The sequence below is a fragment of the Tachysurus fulvidraco genome, chromosome 20, assembly GCF_022655615.1.
Source record: "Tachysurus fulvidraco isolate hzauxx_2018 chromosome 20, HZAU_PFXX_2.0, whole genome shotgun sequence".
Taxonomy (NCBI): Eukaryota; Metazoa; Chordata; class Actinopteri; order Siluriformes; family Bagridae; genus Tachysurus; species Tachysurus fulvidraco.
Genome location: NC_062537.1, coordinates 9,364,119 through 9,385,567, shown reverse-complemented (window position 1 = coordinate 9,385,567; position 21,449 = coordinate 9,364,119). Strand labels below are relative to the sequence as shown.

General features: G+C 36.8%; 1 protein-coding gene across 1 annotated transcript; it reads left to right on the top strand.

Moving 5' to 3' along the window:
• Positions 1-256: 256 nt before the first annotated feature.
• Positions 257-10,835, top strand: mpzl1l (myelin protein zero-like 1 like). The gene is made up of 6 exons (XM_047804956.1): positions 257-449; positions 3,733-3,905; positions 4,371-4,581; positions 4,945-5,074; positions 6,163-6,268; positions 8,992-10,835. Exons 1-6 carry the CDS (start codon positions 374-376, stop codon positions 9,085-9,087), a joined length of 792 nt encoding a protein of 263 aa, XP_047660912.1. The 5' UTR covers positions 257-373; the 3' UTR covers positions 9,088-10,835.
• The last annotated feature ends 10,614 nt before the right edge of the window (positions 10,836-21,449 follow it).

Sequence of the window (21,449 nt, the reverse complement as noted above, 5' to 3'; positions counted from 1 at the left end):
TTATACATATGACAGATACTCTTTCTTCCAGGTGTGATAATATACTCCTTGTTTATATCACAATAACTCCAAAGTAAATAAAAAAATACAGATATTATTAAAAAAATGATAGGGAAAACTCTAGGAGTAAGAGAAGATGTTACAGAAATGAATCCACAGTGAATTAAAAAGGCCATAATCAAATCAACAAATGAATAAAGAGACATGTTGATCTGTTTATTGCTGAACAGCAGCAGGAAGACACTGGGTATTGTCCTGTGCCGGTACGGAGGGCGGATGGAGCTGTTGGAAGCACTTCCGGTCCACCGGATGGTGTAAACACGGGGAACTGAAACGTTAGCTGTTAAGTTGTACAGTTTTGGTGCTTTAAAGGATGGAGCTAAGGCTCTCAAATAGTTCTTATAGTTGCTTCTTGTGGCTATACAGCTTTGCTTTATGCGCAATCATAGGTAAGTTACATATTTATAGTAGAATGTATAGCGCTAACTAGCGAGCTAAGCCATTCTGTGTTGAGCTGAACAGTTAAAACGCTAAGCTAACGCTGTAGTGCATTGTTGTCCTGCTTGGTCTGTAGTTCAATAAGGTGATGATACTTCCCTTTCTGTATAGTTAGGTCGCCATTCACATAATTAATGTGTAACTAAACGTCACTTTATATTGTCTGTAGCTTTACAAAACAAAAGAGAAAACCGTATTGCTGCAAAAGTACAACACGACATAGCGACGAGCGAAGGCTTGTTTTATTCGGTTTCTGTCTTATTTATAAACATGTCGGAATCGAGTTGATTTATACGGAGGATTAGAAAGTTTTTCTGTACACTTAACTATTGGGTCTGTGCTAGTGATGTTTAAAGCTAACTTGGGCAACAGCTAGTTAAGCTTAACGTTAGCTTTTACCTTCCAACACTAACTAGTAGATGCTCGGATCAGCTCAAACTTCACCCGAATCCTCTGCCACAAATAAGTCAACATAATACTGCTGCTTTTAAATGAACTTTTATTTATTTATGAAACAAAAGTTCATTTTTTGCCCGGATTAAGCTACATTTTATTAATAGCATAAACACAGGCTTTACCCACTTTCAGACTTTGGCTGGAATGTCACCGTTTCTGTCAGCTTTGTTTCCTATATTTATGCTTATTGTTATTGTTATTATTATTATTATTATTATTATTATTATTATTATTATTATACAACACACCAAGACAAATTCCTGTACATTTAGACCCTATAATACCTGCAATAATCTTGATTCTGATTCTGATTCAGAATGTCCCAAACAGGCGAGTTATTTTTCCCAATAACTCGACAGGTTGCAAAACACGCTAATGTTTAGCCCAAAATCCTAAGATATTATGCTTCTGTACTGAGTGCATTAACATTTTACATTATACTTTTTACTTCTTTTTTTTCTTAAACTTTGATTCCTGTTTGAAACATACACAAACCCAATATATGATCTGTCCGAAGCATCCTATATTCCCATTTCATTTGTACATCTTTTGAAATCTGTACATGAGTTTTTAATGTTTCTTTAGGATAAATAGATATTGTCTGTGCCAAGGTTTCTCAAATTGTTTATAGACAACCTCAACACAGATTTTAACTATTCACAAATTAGGCTCACTCTCTCACTAATATTTTGGTGGTGTTGAATCCAAGGAGCTTTTGTATTCTTTTTGTAAAACTTACTTTCTACCAACACACCGGATTAGGACCAAGTACAGTAGGTTAATGTCTATATGACTAATGTTACTATAATAACTATAAGTGTATCGTGAACATAATAACTTTGAGAATGATGGGTTGTGAGTTTCTCCACTGTGAAAAAACGATTCACTTTGAGATCTGTTGCCCTGTGCTTAGTATGATGCTAGATATGTATATAATGAGTAATCACAAATTCTCTGTTACAAGCCTGAGTCGAGTCAGAAGTCCTGTCTACAGCCCTGTCCCCAATCCATAGTCTCACAAAGTAAACTCCTTTCTAACCATGAGTTATTCTCTGTCTCCTTAGGTCACCATTTTAATATTTAACACTAAATTAAATGTGTATTGTAGATGTTTATGATTTAGAAATAAACTTGCAGCTATAAGTATAAAATAAAGTTTTGGTATACGCTCGTGTTCAGTCTCTGCTGGTAACATTAGATAGCTAGTTAATCAGTTTATGAACATCAGAATAGAAGTGGCTCAAGCATAAGCTTTTGGCTCAAGCATAAGCTTTTGTACAGGGTTCCTGGTTTGTAGATCAGTCAGAGTTACATTTGTACCTGCGCTTGGAATTTGGAATTGCAGAAGTTTATCGGACTGTGGACAAGTATAGCATTAAAAGTGCCTGACATCAATGAACTAGGTTTCAATGCTGAATTGAGATGTCTAATCACTCTTTTATTGTATTAACTTTTTGTAAATGAAACCAGCCTCAATGGGTTGTTAACTTGTCTTACTCATGAGCCAAAGTACTCATTGCATCAGGCTCGTTAAAAACCTCTTTTAGTGTTTCTTTTAGATGTGGTCTGCTTTAGCCCCACATGTTTCCCATGCAGCTGTTCCCTTTTTATCTTTTATTCCCATGTCTTTTGTTCCATGAGGAGTTTCTATTCTTTGGATATAAAAACATTGTCTGGTTGGGATGGGCACTTAGTGTCATCTGATTTGAGTTGTTACATCATTCACTGCTTAGAAGTAAGTCAGATTCTCATACAGGCAATATCTAGAACAGAAAAAACTGGACCATGTTATATTTTTTCCGCATGCTACCACAGTTAAAGGGACAGGTTTTTGTAAGCAAAACGAATGTTTTTATTGTGTCAGGTAGCACGAATGTTCTATGATGTGATGATACTGTGCTGCTGCGAGTCGACTGACAGTTTTGCAGTTCTCTCAGTGGTCAGTCAGTGTGGTTAGGTGGAAATACATAAATACACACAAGTCATATGTAATAGGGAAATGACACCATATCTCAACACCAGCTACAAAATTAGTTGGAGTTCACAGTGCTGTAAAAGAGGAAGGGTTAGTAAATTCAATTTCATGGCATTTAATCACTTTGATGAGTCTAAAGTTTGATGCTTGCTGTTGTTTTCCATAGTCTCAACATCTACACCAATACATGTGTGGAGGTTTAGTTGTTTTAATCCATTAAACATGGTACACTTCAATAAAATTCAATTCAATCCAAATTTATTTGTATAGCACTTTTAACAGTGGACATTGTCTCAAAGCAGCTTTTCAGAACACCAGAAACATAGTACAAAAAGGAAGTACTCCCTTAGACGGAAGAGGATGAAACCTTGAGAGGAACCAGACTCAAAAGGAAACCTTGTCCTCATTTAAGGGACACTGGAGGGTGTGATTTCTAAATTTTTATAAACACCGGAGAGTGTTATTATGAATAATGTCCTTTCTACAGGTCAGATACAGTCTGATATTGTGTATTGATTAGGAGATTGTTGTCCTTAAAGACCACATGGAGTTGGCATCTCCTCTTTGACTGTTCGAAACCCTCATGAAGCGAATACACCTGGAGGTGGATTAAAAGAAGTATTAAGATTAAAGTATTAATTAAAAGAATTAAACAAATAACTTCATCACCTTATATCATGAAGAATTCAAATCTCATTAGTACCACAGTTCGGCTCTTTTATCATGTTTTGTTCTATAACCCATAAGTGCTTCTCTTCCTCCGAGTTGTTTGAATGAGTCAAATGATTATTTTTGTGTCACAGGTCTGCATCCAGTTGCTTCTATAGAAGTGTACACTCCCGCTGAGGTGTTTGTAGAAAATGGAACTGCTGGAATACTTAAATGTACTTTCAAATCAAATCAAGTGATCAGTAGCCAAGCATCAGTTTCCTGGTCATTCATTCCAGAGAGCTCTTTGGATTCTACTGGTGAAACTGTAAGCATCATTTTCCTCCTATGTTTGTGCAGTGAAATGTTTGATTTGTAAATAAATAAGATCATCTTGTAGTTTCAAACAGGCCCACGTAGGTATATAGCGTCCTGTTTGCACAGCAGATTGGCAAATATCTATTTCAATTCTTTTTATGTTTTTGATAGTTTGCTGTTTAGTTGATGATTCATGTTATCATTCACATCTAGAGTGGTTGTCTCTTGCGTGGCATGTCAGTGCTATAAAAGCAGGTTATTATGTGGCAGATATGCCAAAATAAACCAGAGACACAGGCAAAACAGGTGTGTTGGCATTAAATGTTTGGTGATGTGTTAGGAAACAAAAAGACTAGTCAGTTTAGTAAAAAACAAACAAGTGGCCTAAAGAAAAACTATGATATAAACTATATATTTTGGTTTTAGCTTCAATTTTCTCAGCCAGCGTAGTTATCTTGTTACGTTTGCTTTGCAGATCTTCCACTATGCTGGCGGGAAAGAATTCCCAGACAGCGCTCAGTTTAAGAGCAGAGTTGAGTGGGCAGGGGACCTGAACAAAAAGGACGGCTCCATTCGCATCAGTAAGATGCAGTTCAACGACAATGGCACTTACGCATGCGATGTGAAGAACCCTCCTGACATAGCAGGCAAACCTTCATCAACTAAGCTCCGAGTTGTGAAGAAAGGTAAACCGTGATATGATTTATCATCATACATCAAAACCCACAACATTAGATAATCCCCCCCCCCCCCCCGTAGTATTACAGGTAGTAGTATTGCAATTTTTTTTAGTATTGCTGTAGTATTACAATTTCCCTGTGTGTATTAGTATTCTCCTGTGTCAAAATTTAGTGGAAATCCATTCCAGGGGGAACTAAAAGCACATGCATGTGTGATTGGCAGGGGTCAACAAACCTTTGGCCAAACAATATATTATATCATATCCCCTAATGTGAGTTTTTCTGTTGTTGTTTGTTTTTTTAATCTGTGATTTTAAAAGTGTCAGCCCCCAAATCTTTTTTTAATGACTTGTCTAATGCCGTTCACAGAGTCCCTGCCTCAGACGAGCCCAGCAGTGATTGTGGGTGCAGTCATCGGTGCAATCATCGGCGTCATCATCATCGCTGTAGTCGCATATCTGTTAATAAGAGTAATGCGGTCCACTCGTGACTACGAAGGGTACGTTACGTTGAGTTTAATAAGGGACATTCCAAGTAAGCTTTTAATACTTTGTTCCTAAGGGAGGTTTGAAATGAAATTTTGTTCTGTTCTGTGCTGTGTGTCAGACATGTTTGTGCACAGCCTCAAGTAGGCATAAAATGGACGTTTTCAGGATAATGAATGAACGAGAACTATTTGCAACGGCCTGTGTTTCTTAGGCCCTTTGAGCATGAGTCAAAGTGAATGAGCACTCTCTGTCCTTCTCACATGACTAACAATTGTGCACGTTGTGGAACGATGCAAAGGGAGCATAGTGTATTACATCAGTTAGATGACTACCATGTGTTCTACTCAAAAACGTAATCTAACGTACTGTAACATCATGTTGTCTGGTTTAAGCCGAGGATAACTAACCATCTTTCCGTATCAGCCAGAGTCACTGCCTTTTTTTCTTCCACTGGGGTTTTTTTTTTTTTTTTTTGGTTTAAAAGGACTTGCTATACTCTGCTCCAGTCTGCTCTTTCCAAGGTTGTAGTTTGATCTTCTCAGGGTGAACATGGGCTCTTTGTGTCTTCATGTGTGTCATGCATCATCTAGCATTTCTATAAATGTATTCTTTATTAACACATCTTCTTCTCATTGTCTAACAATCTTCTTCTTTTTTTGGTCTTTATCAGCATGTGCACTAACCCTTATGTGAGCGAATGTAAGACAGAGAAACAGGGAAAGATTAAATGACCAATCAGTAATTGCTGCAACAGCATTATTAGGATTTTACTACTCTCTGTTGAACATCATCATTGTTCAATTCCTAATTTAGAAAAGAAAACAGTCATATCTTCCAGGGGAGATTTAATAAAAAAAAGGTCCATGCCACATTTTGCTCATGTCTGTGTGAACAGGGCTTTTTGTTTAGTACTTTGTGCCATTGGAACCTTTTGCTAGTATCACCATGTTACTTTATATCATTTTATTTCTTCACATTGGTGTCTTTCTTCATCTTTGTCTCTCCTTTGCGCTTGTATGCGTGCCTTCTCCATTCGCCACTGTCTGTGCATCATCGCAACCCGATTCTCACCCACACCCACCCACTCCGGCTGCCGCAGCTGCACTTCCATAGAGAGTGTGAGCACACAGGCGGCTCGGCCGGGGAAGAAAGCTGAGTCCAGCACAGATGGCTCACGCTCTAGCAGTCCTTCAGCTCCAGTACAGGTATGAATGAAGCTTTGTTTGAGTGAAAGAGAAAACCGAACTTGCAAATGTTGGAGCAGATGTCTTTTTTGTTTTTTTCATTTTGAAATGTGTTTTGTAACATATTTGCAGTAACTGAGCAGTAGATTGTCCATATTAAAATTAAGGATGTACCGATACCACTTTTTCTCTTCCGATCCTATTCCGATATCAGAGTTTGCCAGTATTGGCCGATACCAATCCGATCTGATACCTGTGTTCTTTTCTACCTTTACAACTCGTGTAGTTATTAAGGTTTATTTGTTTCTGGCAAAGAAATACAAAAATGCCCATTACTGGATGAAAAATGAAAACACGGGAAAACTTAAAAAAAGTATTAATGCAGAAGCAAACAGAACTTTTAAGAATCTAAACCATATATACTGCAATTATTTAATTATTTATATATTCTGAAGAAAAGGCAATATTTTAAAGTGGATCTTAAATTAGAACTCTTGAAACACAATGCAGAATGTATTAAACAGTAAACCTTGCAACCAAATGAGCGACATGTTTAACGCGCTGAGTTAAATGGAAAGGGCGCCTGCTAAACTTGCCTGTCTGTCGCAGGCGGATGTGCAACATATTTCTTATAAAATTTATTATACTTACTTACATTAATGTAATTTAATATATAAGTGTATTTTTCTTATAAGTTCAAGCAATAGTTTAGATTATTCAACCACCACGGGCTTGGGCTTTGGAAGTAAATAAAAAGTGGGCGTGTCCTGTCCCACACACATATAATGGTTCCGAAGCCCATGGATTACAGGAAGCAGGAGCGTGGTCAATGCTGTAGGTAAAACACAGAATAGAGTTTAATTTATTAGGGCATTCCTCAAGCGGAATGGATTCGACCCCCAGCGCTCTGAAAAGTGCGATACCCCTGACCACGGGTGTCGGATTTGGATAGGTCACGCACCACCGATACCCGATCCACTCAAAATGCTTGCATCGGCACCGATACCGATCCAAAATATCGGATCGGTACATCCCTAATTAAAATAGACTTCAGCGTTAAATTATATTAAAAATTAAGTGTCTGCACAGTGCTCCCACATTTTATGCTTCTGTCCTCATCCACATCTTCCTCATTTAGTGTCATTTGTTGCCCATGTTTTGTTCCCCTGCAGAGGCACAGTATAGATTGGGGAATTTCTATTATGAGCCCTGTTCATTATAAGCTAAAGCATATTTTCTGAAAAATTCTGATGCATATCATTTGTGTTTGAAGGTGTGTCTTGCGTTAAGGTGTGTACAGTATTTTAAATACCTTATCTGATTTGTGATTTGGCAGTGTTTGAATATTGAAATCATGTTTGGGTGTTTGTATATCATATACAGTGAGAAGGTTATATGCGCATTGTGTGTGTGTGTGTGTGTGTGTGTGCGCGTGTGTGCGCGCACGTACATAGATATATAGAAAGGCCATGCTTGTCGTTATTTTCATGCAGACGTAAGTGCTGCTGTTCAAGTTATTGAAAGAAATCTCTGGCGTGGTTGAGTTTTAGTGACTTGTGCGCAGGGATGTGAGCCAAAACCTGCTCAAGAACACATGTGACAATGACAGAAAGCAAGTTACACTGCAGTGGAAAAATTAGATTTCAAGACACCACATGAACATTGCTTTGTCCTGTTAGTGGTTAACTTCATACTATTTACTTACTGAGTACTTCATACTATGCTGTCATCAGTAATTGAGAACTACTGGTTACTATAGTAATAAAGGATTTCAGGTGAGTAGGTGCAGCTAGAATGCAACTTGTCAGCAAATCAGTTTTCTTGCCTCTAAAATAAATAAAATAAAGTGCTTATATATATTTTTTATTTTACATTTATATATTATTTATTATATATATTATTTATATAAAATTCTCCGTTTTATATATGCATTATATGATATGGGACGAAGGAGAAGCCTGACATGGATCATGTGCACTCTGTTGTTTTCACTGTCATTGGAAGTCTCTGCACCAAGTTGCTCCGCTGGACTCATCGACATCTAAGGTTGCTGTCGCTGGAAGACGTCTTGTGTCATTTAAAAATCAGTGATTTCCGCTCACTTTATTGTTGTGTCTCTTATGGATATTAGAATATTAACATTAGACAACCGAAATATACCTGATGAACGTCAGTGTAGAAATTAGCTAAAGGGAGTGTAATATTATTTTCTTAATAACATTCCCAGTGCTTCTTACAGATAAGATACAACCTAGAACCCACATGTTTGTAAATTACGGGGAAAAAAAATGACTTGAGTCAAGATGGTGGCCAAATATCTGATCAATTCAACATTCTGTATATAAAAGTAAGTCCTTATTTGAAGAGTGTAACATGCATATGTGTGTTATTTAGGTTTTTTCACTTCTTTGTACACAGCTTTAGACATTTGGTATAGTGCCTCACTGTCAATGCCCGGTGTGTTGTTTATATCCAACCTTTCCAAAAGCATTACTGTACGTGTCACGTGCCAGCAAATCTTCCCAGCTTAATTTCCTATGTATAGAACACAATGAATTTTGAGACACTCTTTGGAGCACTGAATGGGGGATTAATGGGCACCTTTTATATTTCATGGATACGGAGAACTTTTTTTTTGTTTGTTTGTTTGTTTGTTTGTTTGTATATAAACATAAGTATAGCTCATGATGATTGGGACTTCCTCCACCCTTTTGTTTTATTTCTCTCTTCTTATTTTTTCTCAGGGCCCGGTGATATATGCTCAGCTCGATCACTCTGGCAGCAAGAACTCTTTCCACAAGATGGAGCCTGTGGTGTACGCTGACATCCGTAAGAACTAGAAAGAGAGCAAGAGAACACAGAGTGGTACTCACTCTTCTAGCAACACTCCATTTTGATCTCTTTTTTTTTTTTAACTCAAATAAACAATGACACTCTTGCATGTTAATTATGTCACATATACTGAAAGGCTTCAAAGCACCATAACATGATGTTATTACACTCTGATTTATTTCCACTCCGAACGCAGTTACTGATTAGTATGTTGAATCTGTGCATGATGCGTATTAGACTGTCCTGTTGTATCAGATCTCTCTCTCAGAAGTGAGGTTCATTGTGCTTGATCTCACTGAAGAAATGCCATATAGACATGTTTAATATATATATGTTATGAATTGCTGCCTGTCAGATAAGTGATGCCATTTTGATGCACCACATTGTCTTACTGATTTAAATAGATGACAACTCGAACCACTACAAACAAACATGACCAAACGAGCTGTTGATGTTACAGACCAAATTCTAACTAATTGTACAGGTCTGGGTGCTTAGTTTAAAAGTTGTCTTTTTTTTGTTTGTTTGTTTGTTTGTTGTTTTTTTAGAGAATTTTTTTAAGTGTTTTTTCCACTTATTTTTAAGTAACGCCAACACTTACAACCAAGTTTTCATGGACACAGTTTCTCCTTAGTCTAAGCATTTAAACTGAATTCAGTGAAGAAATTCTGCAATGTTCTATAAGACTAGGCTTAATGTATGTCTTGAAAAATGATCATGGAACCAATTTTTCTTCCTTTTTTTTTGTTGCCTTACTGTACTACAAACATTCTTTCTTTTCTTTTTAATTTATAAATTCAAGGTCTTGTCATTGCCATCCTCTTGTAAGCAAATGTTCTTCCATATGCTACATTCTAGGTACAGCTGTGTACGCAGCAGTGCAGTCGGTAGGATGAGTTTGTCTGCTTAGCTGTAGCCTTTTTCTGTAAATGCTCATCTCTGTTACATTAGCGGTTAGTGCGGTAGAGCATAGGTCGTCATTAGTGATCATGTTCTGTTGGATATATTCAGTGTCGATTTGCTCAGTACACGACATTACTGCCTCTGTTTTGTGACATGCCAAAACAGGTTGATTTTGGGAATAGTGTTAGACATTCCTCTGTTTTTACTTCCCCTCTGTAAGTCTTAATTGTTTATCTCTTTGCACATTATGAGGTGACATCGTAGCTTCCTTTATTTTATGGTTTGTTTTAGGGGGAAAAAAGCATACCATTTACTATACTGTTCTGTAGAGTTATCATAACAAATACCATGACATTCCTGACAGTTAATATGATGCTGGACCTTTGTCATGCAGCCTTGTGTGTTGACATAGCATATATATAGATTATTGCTTTTATTTCGGAGAAAAAAAAAAGATGTCTGTCGTTGAGAAGTAAAACTTAAAGAAGTAATAAACAATTAGGAATAGGCTCTCGAGTGCAGGTTACACCAACGTTGCACCGTTCAAATGTGACTGATTTTCCGAGGCTTTATGTTGTGATAAAAAGTACGCGTTGATCTCTGCAGCATGTTTTGACTTCTAGCACTATTGTCCTTACGTTTTCTGTGTGTTAATGCAGATTAATGATGTTAATGACGTGTTAATAATGTGACCATTCTTTGAGAACTGGAATGTTGTGAATCATAGTGCCTTTTTCACATTTCATGTACTAACTCCGTTACATTCTGCGTCTTCTGTCACTCCTGTTTGTGTATGAAACCCTCGCTATCTGATTTCTTTTTATACATATATAAAAATATATATGAAAAATCAGATGAATCCTGATTCAGCATTTTTTTTTCACTGCTATGTAAATGGTTGTTTTTTTTAATGATTTTTACATAAAGTTGCTACAACACAATTTAGGCAGAGTCCTTAGAAGAGAAGTTTCTCTGACCTTGACCTTCACAGTGGCATAAAGCTATTCAATCCTCGCTAGCAGGAAGAAAAAAATGACAGAAAAGGTTTTTCCCCCAAAACCCTTCTGCTAATAAAGAATGAACTGTATGTTCTTTCACTTTAGGGATTCTGAAGCTTAACCAGAAGTCTGTGACAAACTATTAAGTCTTGTAATCTAACAGTTTAATATGAACTAGCGTATTTTCATTCAAAACAACACGACATACAATTTTTTTCAGATAGAGCCATGTGGTTTGTTTTCTTTTTCTTTCCTGATTGTTAATTAATGAAGGCAGGAAGTGGATCTAATTTGGGATCTTGTTTATAAAATAATGTCAAGGGACAGTTTATGCAATTATTATGAGAAGATTTATTTGATTTGCACAGTTCTAATGTTATATAAAAAATATTGATGAAATTGGAATACCAGATTTTGACAAAAAGGCAGTTACAAATGAATGATATAATGATCTAAATTATAAGATTAACTTTAATGGGTTTACATTAAAGCCCAATCGTGACTATAGGATACCATGAGCCACAATAATAATGGGATTAATTGACCCTGGTATCTGATAAGGAATATATACAGGATGGCCTTTGTCTACTGAAATATAAACTGGATTATCTGGTCCTCAGTCTAGAGATTGTTTCTATGGAAATTCACTGGAAGAACCAAATCACTGACGATTCTGTCGAGCGGCACGTGCACAACGCAGTGTTGATAAGAACACAGGAATTTCTCTGGAACAACACAGAATGTTGTTGTTGTGTCTGATGACTTTAGCTACATCAGATGCTAAACTAAGTAATATCTCCTGATAAACATGAAGACCTGTCTTCCACATAACAGTTTAAAATTGTTCAAATTGTTTTAATAATCATTAAACTTCTCCACTGTTGATGTTTGGGTTTAGAATAATCTCAGCCTTTTGCGGTATAAACAAAATGGCAGATCTGCAAAAGTTTAACGTAATATGTCATGTTGTATGATGACAGTGAAGAAAAAAGGCATGAGAATGATGTCTAATACAGTATTAAAGTTTATGGTTAAGGAGTTTGACCCCCATAACCCTAGATGATCATGTCACGATATCAATGTCATTATTATTATTGTTATTATTATCATTAGTAGTAGTGGTTTTATATTCCACAGCACATTAACAGTGATGTCATGCATAGAGTGCTTTAATAATATAACTCTTTAAGCCAACAATTAGTGGGAAAAAATGTGTTAAGCTGGTCAGAATGATCTGGTGTATTTGATTCTTTAACAGAGCCTTGACTTTGTTTCTGTGCAACTTAGTATTAGCTCAATCAGTTTTATAATGTAGAAAGTAAAAAAAAAAAAAAAAAGACCTGCAAATACACAGCAACCCAAAGATGCAGGAAGAGAATCAGTTTCTTTTGTTTTTTTAGATGAAGCTGTAAGATATATATATATATATATATATATATATATATATATATATATATATATATATATATATATATATATATATATGCAAACACACACAAACCTGATTCCAAAAAAGTTGGGACACTACAAATTGTGAATAAAAAAAGGAATGCAATAATTTACAAATCTCATGAACCTATATTTTATTCACAATACAATATAGATAACATATCAAATGTTGAATGTGAGACATAGCTATATATTCCAAAAAAGTTGGCACAGTTAGCAATAAGAGGCCGGAAAAGTTAAATGTACATATAAGGAACAACTGAAGGACCAATTTGCAAGTTATTAGGTCAGTTGTCAACATGATTGGGTATAAAAAGAGCCTCTCAGAGTGGCAGCGTCTCTCAGAAGTCAAGATGGGCAGAGGATCACTAATTCCCCCAATGCTGCGGCGAAAAATAGTGGCGCAATATCAGAAAGGACTTTCTCAGAGAAAAATTGCAAAGCTGCACTGCATCACGTACAGGAATGCTACTGTAATGGAAATCACAACATGGGCTCAGGAAGACTTCCAGAAAACTTTGTAGGTGAACACAATCCACCGTGCCATTCGCCATAGCCGACTAAAACTCTATAGGTCAAAAAAGAAGCCATATCTAAACATGATCCAAAAGCGTAGCTGTTTTCTCTGGGCCAAGGCTCATTTAAAATGGAAAGTGGAAAACTGTTCTGTGGTCAGGCGAATCAAAATGGGAAGTTCTTTTTGGAAAATTAGGACGCCATGTCATCCGGACTGAAGAGGACCAGGACAATCCAAGTTGTTATCAGCACTCAGTTCAGAAGCCTGCATCTCTGATGGTATGGGGTGGCATGAGTGCATGTGGCATGGGCAGCTTACACATCTGGAAAGGCACCATCAATGCTGAAAGGTATCCAAGTTCTAGAACAACATATGCTCCCAGGCGTCGTCTCTTTCAGGGAAGGCCTTGCATTTTCCAACATAACAATGCCAGACCAGATACTGCATCAATTACAACATCATGGCTGCGTAGAGGAAGGATCTGGGTACTGAAATGGCCAGCCTGCTGTCCAGATTTTTCACCCATAGAAACCATTTGACGCATCATAAAGAGGAAGATGCGACAAAGAAGACCTGAGACAGTTGAGCAACTAGAAGCCTGTATAGACAAGAATGGGGCAGCATTCCTATTCCTAAACTTGAGCAACTTGTCTCCTCAGTCCCCAGATGTTTGCAGACTGTAATAAAAAGAAGAGGGGATGCCACACAGTGGTAAACATGGCCTTGTCCCAACTTTTTTGAGATGTGTTGATGCCATGAAATTTAATATTAAGTTATTTTCCCCTTAAAATGACACATTTTCTTAGTTTAAACATTTGATATGTCATCTATGTTGTATTCTGAATACATCATTGCATTCTGTTTTTATTCACAATTTGTACAGTGTCCCGTCTTTTTTGGAATCGGGTTTGTGTGTGTGTGTGTGTGTGTGTGTGTGTGTGTGTGTGTGTGTGTGTGTGTGTGTGTGTGTGTATTAGTTTGAACTATTCTATTGTCATATAAGAGTTTAAAAAAGTGTTCTTATTAAAGCTAAATAAACAATAAATAAATAAATGCAATTTTCCTTTCTCTTTTAATGTTTTTTTCCTTTTTTCTATTTTAGTTCATTATTAATTAGTTAAATATTAGACTGTTAATATGTTTTGAGGTTAGTTATTATATGGATTGCAGTATTTTGTAGACTACATCCGATTCGCTGCCTTTCAGTGGATATTACAGAAGTCAGATTTCAAACAGGCTGTGGCACTTGGTTGAGCCCTGAAAAACTAAGCTGCAAATCAAAATTTGTTTAGATTGATAGAAACTGGTGCAGAATGAAATGTACAAGAGGAAGTATGTGAACATTATTCCTTACTGAAGTCAAAGGAGAAATGAAAATCAGTCAAGGCACCAAATCTCATGGTGCTTATACCCACAATTATGTCATGTAAGCTGAAAAAAAGGAATATGTGGTCAAACCCGTTTAAGAAATAACTGTTACACATAGTTTACATATTTTTCTCAACAGAATGGGATTTCATTGCTTAAACACATGTAACTTCATGTAAACACATTTCTTATTATTAGATTGAATTATATACAGTGAGTGCAATCAATTCAGGTACTATTAAAGCAAATCAATTACATTTTGCATCATGTGAGAATGTTGGCCCTGATAACTATAACCATAATACTTAATTTAAACCGTTCTGCATTGTAGAGTAACAGAGCAATATTGTGTTTGCAAAATAGTTTGAGTTTCATATTAAATTTAAGTTTAATTTTTGAGCAATTTGCAGTACAGTAATTGTACCGCTGTCAACACCGGTGCTCCTCAGGGCTGTGTCCTCAGCCCACTCCTGTACTCCCTGTACACACACGACTGTACAGCGACACACAGCTCCAACGTCATCGTCAAATTCACTGATGATACAACGGTGATAGGCCTGATCACCGACAACGATGAGACGGCCTACAGAGAAGAGGAGAGCACCCTGACTAAATGGTGTCAGGAGAACCGCCTCTCATTCAACATTGACAAGACCAAAGAGGTTGTAGTAGATTTCAGGAGACAGAGCAGAGAACACAGACCCATCACCATCGATAAGACACCTGTGGAGCGGGTGAGCAGATTCAAGTTTCTGGGTGTTAACATCAGTGATGATCTCACCTGGTCCACACACACCGACGCAGTGCTGAAGAAGGCACACCAATGCCTCTTCTTCCTGAGACGGCTGAGGAAGTTTGGAATGAGCCCTAGCATCCTCCGAACATTCTACACCTGCACTATAGAGAGCATCCTGACGGGCTGCATCACTGCCTGGTTTGGAAACAGCACCGCTGGCAACCGCAAAGCCCTGAAAAGGGTCGTGAGAACTGCCAGCCACATTGTTGGAGGTGAGCTTCCCTCCCTCCAGGACGTCTACACCAGGCGGTGTATAAGAAAAGCTCGGAGGATCACTAATGACTCCAGCCACCCATCCCACAGACTGCTCTCTCTGCTCCACCAGTTGAGTGAGGGATAGCTTTTTCCCTCAGGCCATCAGACTAGTTAACAGCCATAACTAACTACAGCATACTTCCACAATATGGTATGCTACACACTGCATTCTAACTTCAAGAGTTCAACACTGGACTACACACACACTGCATTCATACTGCATTTAGATACACTGGACTATACACACACTGCATTTAATTTAATATAACAATCTATCTGACAATAAGCTATCTGTACCACAGGACATTTCTGTATCTGTACACCTTAACATATTGCACCTTAACATATTACATATATATATTACATATACAGTATATAATATTTATATTTATACATACATACATACATACTGATTATGTATGAGCACATTGCATCTTTTCCACATTTGCACATTTCACCTGGTAATGAGCATTTTGCACATTTTTCACCTGTATGTAAATTGTTCTTAATTTCTGTTTCTTAACTACTGTATGTAAATGGTTCTGCAATTTCTGGAGCTCGCTCCCAAGAATTTCACTCACCATGGCACATGTGCAGTGGTGATGTGACAATAAAGGTGACTTGACTTGACTTGTTTGTATTGTGTGATTTTATTCGTATAAATGGCTTTGCGGGACAATGATTGGGAGATGTCCTTATTTAACTGTTTTTATTAAAACACTTATAAATGAAAAGTTCAATTGCTCACCAACAACAGAATGTCAGGGGGTTTCAGGATGTAATCGTAGCTTAAATCATTCTGTCAGAGAATATACGTCCATGTAGAGTCTGTTAGCATTTGTTTTTTGTGGAAAGAAATGTATGACTTAAAACAAAAACCAGTGCCAATACAGACAAAGGTTCATTGCTACTTCCTGGTTGCACAGTAAATTTAATGGCACTGTACAGTATGTTCAGCTGTTTACTGTCTATTATATAGTCACAGCACATACCAAAATACTCCATCCTGCTTTTTAACATATTCTTTTAATGTAGAAATTACAGACTATCCATTCACTCAAGTAAATGAATTATAAAAATGAATAATATGTGATTGTTACTGTGGAAGTTCTTTAGAAATATACTCTATCAAGGAAGTATGTTAAGTAGGAGCTATCAGGTTTCCTGTTGTATTTAGATAAGGCTTTTGAAGCCACTGGAATTTGTTGACCAGAATGAAGACAGGAATTTCTTCAGAAGAGCAAAAGTTAAATGGATGCTTTTGGTTTCTGTACCCCATGTTGTTAATTCTTTTCAAAGAAAAATGCTTCATATTTCTAACATTGTAATAAAGAATTCTATCCTTCTTTCATTTATCTGTTGTCATACTGATTAATTGATAATAAGAATAAGAATAAGAATAATTCTGAGATATTATAAGCTAATGTGGCTTACAAAATAATCATACACTAAGATCTTACAGCTTTAAAGATATACAGAATCATTTAATTATCAGAAGGAACTATAAACCTTTTTTTATACAGAAGTGAAATCAGGAATCAAGAAGTATTACCACAGAGTAAATAGTGAATCATTATCCCTAATCGTGGGAAGATGTTGAGTTAGAACCCTTACTATGCCGCAGCCACAACAAGAGCAGCGCTGGCCAAGCACATGAAGAATGAGGAGCCATTTGGTGACATGACACATCAGATTTTTGACACGTCAATTTTTTGACATTCCATGAAGCAAATTTCTTTATCTCATTAAATAACTAATCAGGCAAACATATTATTGTAAAAATTCTCTTCAATTAATCATCATACTTTTCCTGAATGTATTTTTTTAAGAATCATTTTTTTTGATTTTCAAATGGGTACAAAAGTTTTGTACCTTGAAATATCAAAAGTATTAAAGAATATTAAAACCGTATGTGCAACCACACATACATGTTTTGAGGGTTTGCTCATTTATATTCATTCCCTGTTTACATAAAAAAGAATTAGCTGTAGCACCTCAGCTGCAGTAAATGAAGAAAAAGTGTGAACTCAGGGACCTGATGGGCTATTTATTTCATAGAACTGCTGCTGATCTCTATAAATACTGCATGTATCTCAGAAGACCAGCAGTTCATGAAATGGTGAAGACATTAAGATTTACAAATACCAAGTTGTGTATGTCCATCTTACTGTCCTTACCCTTGATAGGGTCTGGGTCTGATTTCATATTGCAGCTAGTTTACCACCAACTCTTTTTGTTTTTCTACCACTAAGTTGCACATGATTAAGCAGAATATTGGTGGACGCTCTCCTTTATTATCTTTAATGTGTAATTAGCTATTTTAGTTTTGTTATCTGACTTCTGTGTATTATGGTTTTTCCTGTTTTTTTCACCCTGGCAGGTTGCCTAACGATGATACTGAATGATCCTTGTTTAACTTTGCCTGACTTTATTTTGACCCATCTAAAGCATATGTCTGTCTCAGCTGACTATTGCACTAGACTAGCAAAAGATGAGTAAGACTTGGACCTTTAATCCAATATCAGATTACAGCAGAATACAAAAAGAGGACTATAGAAAACTGTTTCCTCTTTCCTTCCTATGTGCCATGAAAAGATCAGAGCAAGGAAATGAGAGTCTACCATTAGAAGAATGCTAAAGACGAACACTGATCTTGCTTGAACTTGACTAAAATCAAAATTTACACCACTATTGAAATTTTATATAAATAACAAAACCTCTTATACTTTTTCAGTCACTGACCTCAATGAAGACATTTGGACAAAAAACTTTGTATAGTAGTGTTGTGGTATTGTTATAACTATAAATATATAAAATCTGGAGAATAACCACTAGATATCCACTGTTATTATTCTTTATTCTTTACTGAATATATTCACCATATGCATTGTAACATATTAGCTTCTGTTCTTTAAGATAGCAAAATGAAAATGAAACACCTGGTTTTAATCCACAATAATTAATTAGTTTGGTCTCAGGCTTCCAATACAGCATCAGTTTGTCTTATGAAAAACAAGTCCTGCAAGGTGACCAGAGGGATTTTGAGCCATTTCTGTTGCAAAACAGTGGCCAGATTACTATGTGATACTGGTGGAGAAAACATCCTGTCCTGATGACTTTGCTGCAGGCCATGGGAGATGTTCAATTCCCTTTCATGTTAATCAAACCACTCTGTCACCAGTCTGGCTGTGCGTATGGATGATACACTGAACCACCTTCAGGGTACAATGTTTGAACCACCGGGTGTATGCGATCCTCTAGAATGGTTCGGTAGTCCTTGATAATCATATGATTTTACAATTCAATTCAATTCAATTCAAGTTTATTTGTATAGCGCTTTTTACAATGGGCTTCGTCTCAAAGCAGCTTTACAGAATATAAACATAGAACAAAAGTTAAACATAAGGAGAAAAAATAATTAATGTGGTAAAAAATTAAGATATATATAGTTCACATAGTGTGTATGTATGTATGTATGTATGTATGTATGTATGTATGTATGTATTTATTTATCCCCAATGAGCAAGTGTGAGGTGACTCAGGCAGCAGTGGCAAGGAAAAACTCCCTTAAATTGGTAAGGAAGAAACCTTGAGAGGAACCAGACTCAAAGGGGAACCCATCCTCATATGGGTGACACTGGGGGTGTGATTACAAATATACAGTCAAACAAGTGTTGAATTGGTGTAAAGATCACATGGAGTTCAGATCTCCTCTTGGTATCATAGAGTCCAACTGGAGCTGGTAGATCTGTAGATGTCTCAGGATTTTCATAGAGTCAGCCTTATCTCAGTGGAGGTCCAAAATCTTCATTGCATGGAAGACGATCGGATCTTGTACAATGTCTGGATGCCTCGGGATGGGTAGAAAGAGAGAAGCAGCGTAGAGGGATTAACATATTTGCTGTTCATAAAAAAGGTGCAAGTCTAAAGTTGGTGCATAATTTTATGGGATGTATTATGTGTGTGTACGCCTGACTAAAGAGGTGAGTTTTTAATCTGCTTTTGAACTGGGAAAGTGTGTCTGAGCCCCGAACACAATCAGGAACACTATTCCAAAGTTTGGGAGCTAGATAAGAAAACGCTCTACCACCTTTAGTAGACTTAGATATTCTGGGAACTACCAAAAGTCCTGAGTTTTGTGATCTCAGAGAGCGTGAAGGATTGTAACGTGTTAGAAGACTAGTTAGATACATGGGAGCTAAACCATTAAGAGCCTTGTACGTAAGTAGCAGCAGTTTGTAATCAATTCTAAACTTAACAGGTAGCCAGTGTAGAGATGATAAAATTGGGGTTATATGGTCATACTTTCTTGTCTTAGTGAGAACTCTGGCAGCTGCATTTTGGACTAACTGTAACCTATTTATTAAAGATGCAGGACAACCACCTAGTAATGCATTACAATAGTACAGTCTAGAGGTCATGAATGCATGAACTAGCTTCTTAGCATCAGATACAAACAGGATGCTTGTCAGCTTTGCAATATTTCTAAGGTGGAAGAAGGCTGTTTTGGTAGTATGGGCGATATGATTTTCAAAAGACAGGTTGCTGTCTAGTATAACACCGAGGGCTTTCACTGTTGAGCTACTAGTAACAGTACATCCCTCTAAGTGAAAGTTAAATTGTGAGAGTTTCTGTGCATTGGTTTTTGGGCCTATAAGTATTATTTCTGTCTTATCAGAGTTTAACAATAGAAAATTTCAGCTCATCCAATCTTTTATCTCTCTAACGCATTGAGTTAATTTGGACGCTTTGGCTATTTCATCTGGTATTGATGAGATATATAACTGTGTGTCATCAGCATAACAATGGAAACTAATCCCATGTCTTCTAATAATGTTCCCTAATGGAAGCATGTATATCGAGAAAAGCAGAGGTCCTAGAACTGATCCTTGAGGGACCCCATTATTAACTGGTAATAAACTGGAGGATTCACCATTTAATTCTACAAAATGGTATCAATCAGACAGGTAGGAGCTAAACCAACTTAAAGCCTGACCATGAATACCTGTGTAATTTTGTAAGCGATCTAGAAGGATGTTGTGGTCTATAGTGTCGAATGCAGCACTAAGGTCAAGTAGAACTAATAGTGATATACAGTACAGTCTTGGTCCGAAGCTAAGAACAAGTCATTTGTAACTTTAACAAGTGCTGTTTCTGTGCTATGATGGGGCCTGAAACCTGACTGAAACTCTTCGAGGATATTGTTCTCCTGTAAGAAGGAGCTCAGTTGAACAGACACAACCTTTTCTAGTATTTTAGACATAAATGGAAGATGTGAAATAGGTCTGTAATTTGATAGTACATTTGGATCTAAATTAGGTTTCTTAATGAGGGGCCTAATGACTGCCAACTTGAAACATTTAGGGATGTAACCAAAAGATAGCAAGGAGTTAATAATATTAAGAAGAGGCTCACCAGATTTATGTAACACTTCTTTCAGTAATTTAGTTGGAATTGGGTCTAGTGAGCAAGTTGTTGATTTAGATGTGGTAACAAGTTTATCTAACTCTTCCTGTCCTGTACTTGTAAAGCTGTGTAAAGCCTTAGGTGAGATTGTGTCACTGGTTGCTCTCATATGTTGAGCGTCACCTATTTTATTCCTGATACTTTCGATTTTATCAGTGAAGAATCTCATAAAGGCCTCACTACTGAACTGTGATGGAATAGTGTTCAGATTTCTGTTTTTTTGTTAAACTAGCCACTGTGCTAAATAAAAACCTGGGGTTGTTCTGGTTATTTTCTATGAGTTTGCTCAGGTGCTCAGCCCTAGCAGCTTTTTTATAGCTGGACATACTGTCCTTATACGCAATTCTAAAAACCTCTAATTTAGTTTTTCTCCACTTTTGCTCGAGGTTACAGGTTTCTCTCTTGAGGGTGTGAGTATGACTATTATACCATGGTGCAAGCGTTTTATCTCTAAACTTCTTTAATCGGATTGGGGCAACAATGTCTAATGTGCTGGTGAATATAGCGTCTATGCTGTTAGTCATTACATCTAGGTCGTTTGTGTTTAAGGGTACAGTAAGAAGTCCAGACAGATCAGGCAGGTTATTTGTGAATCTGTGGTGGTCGGAATAATAGTTC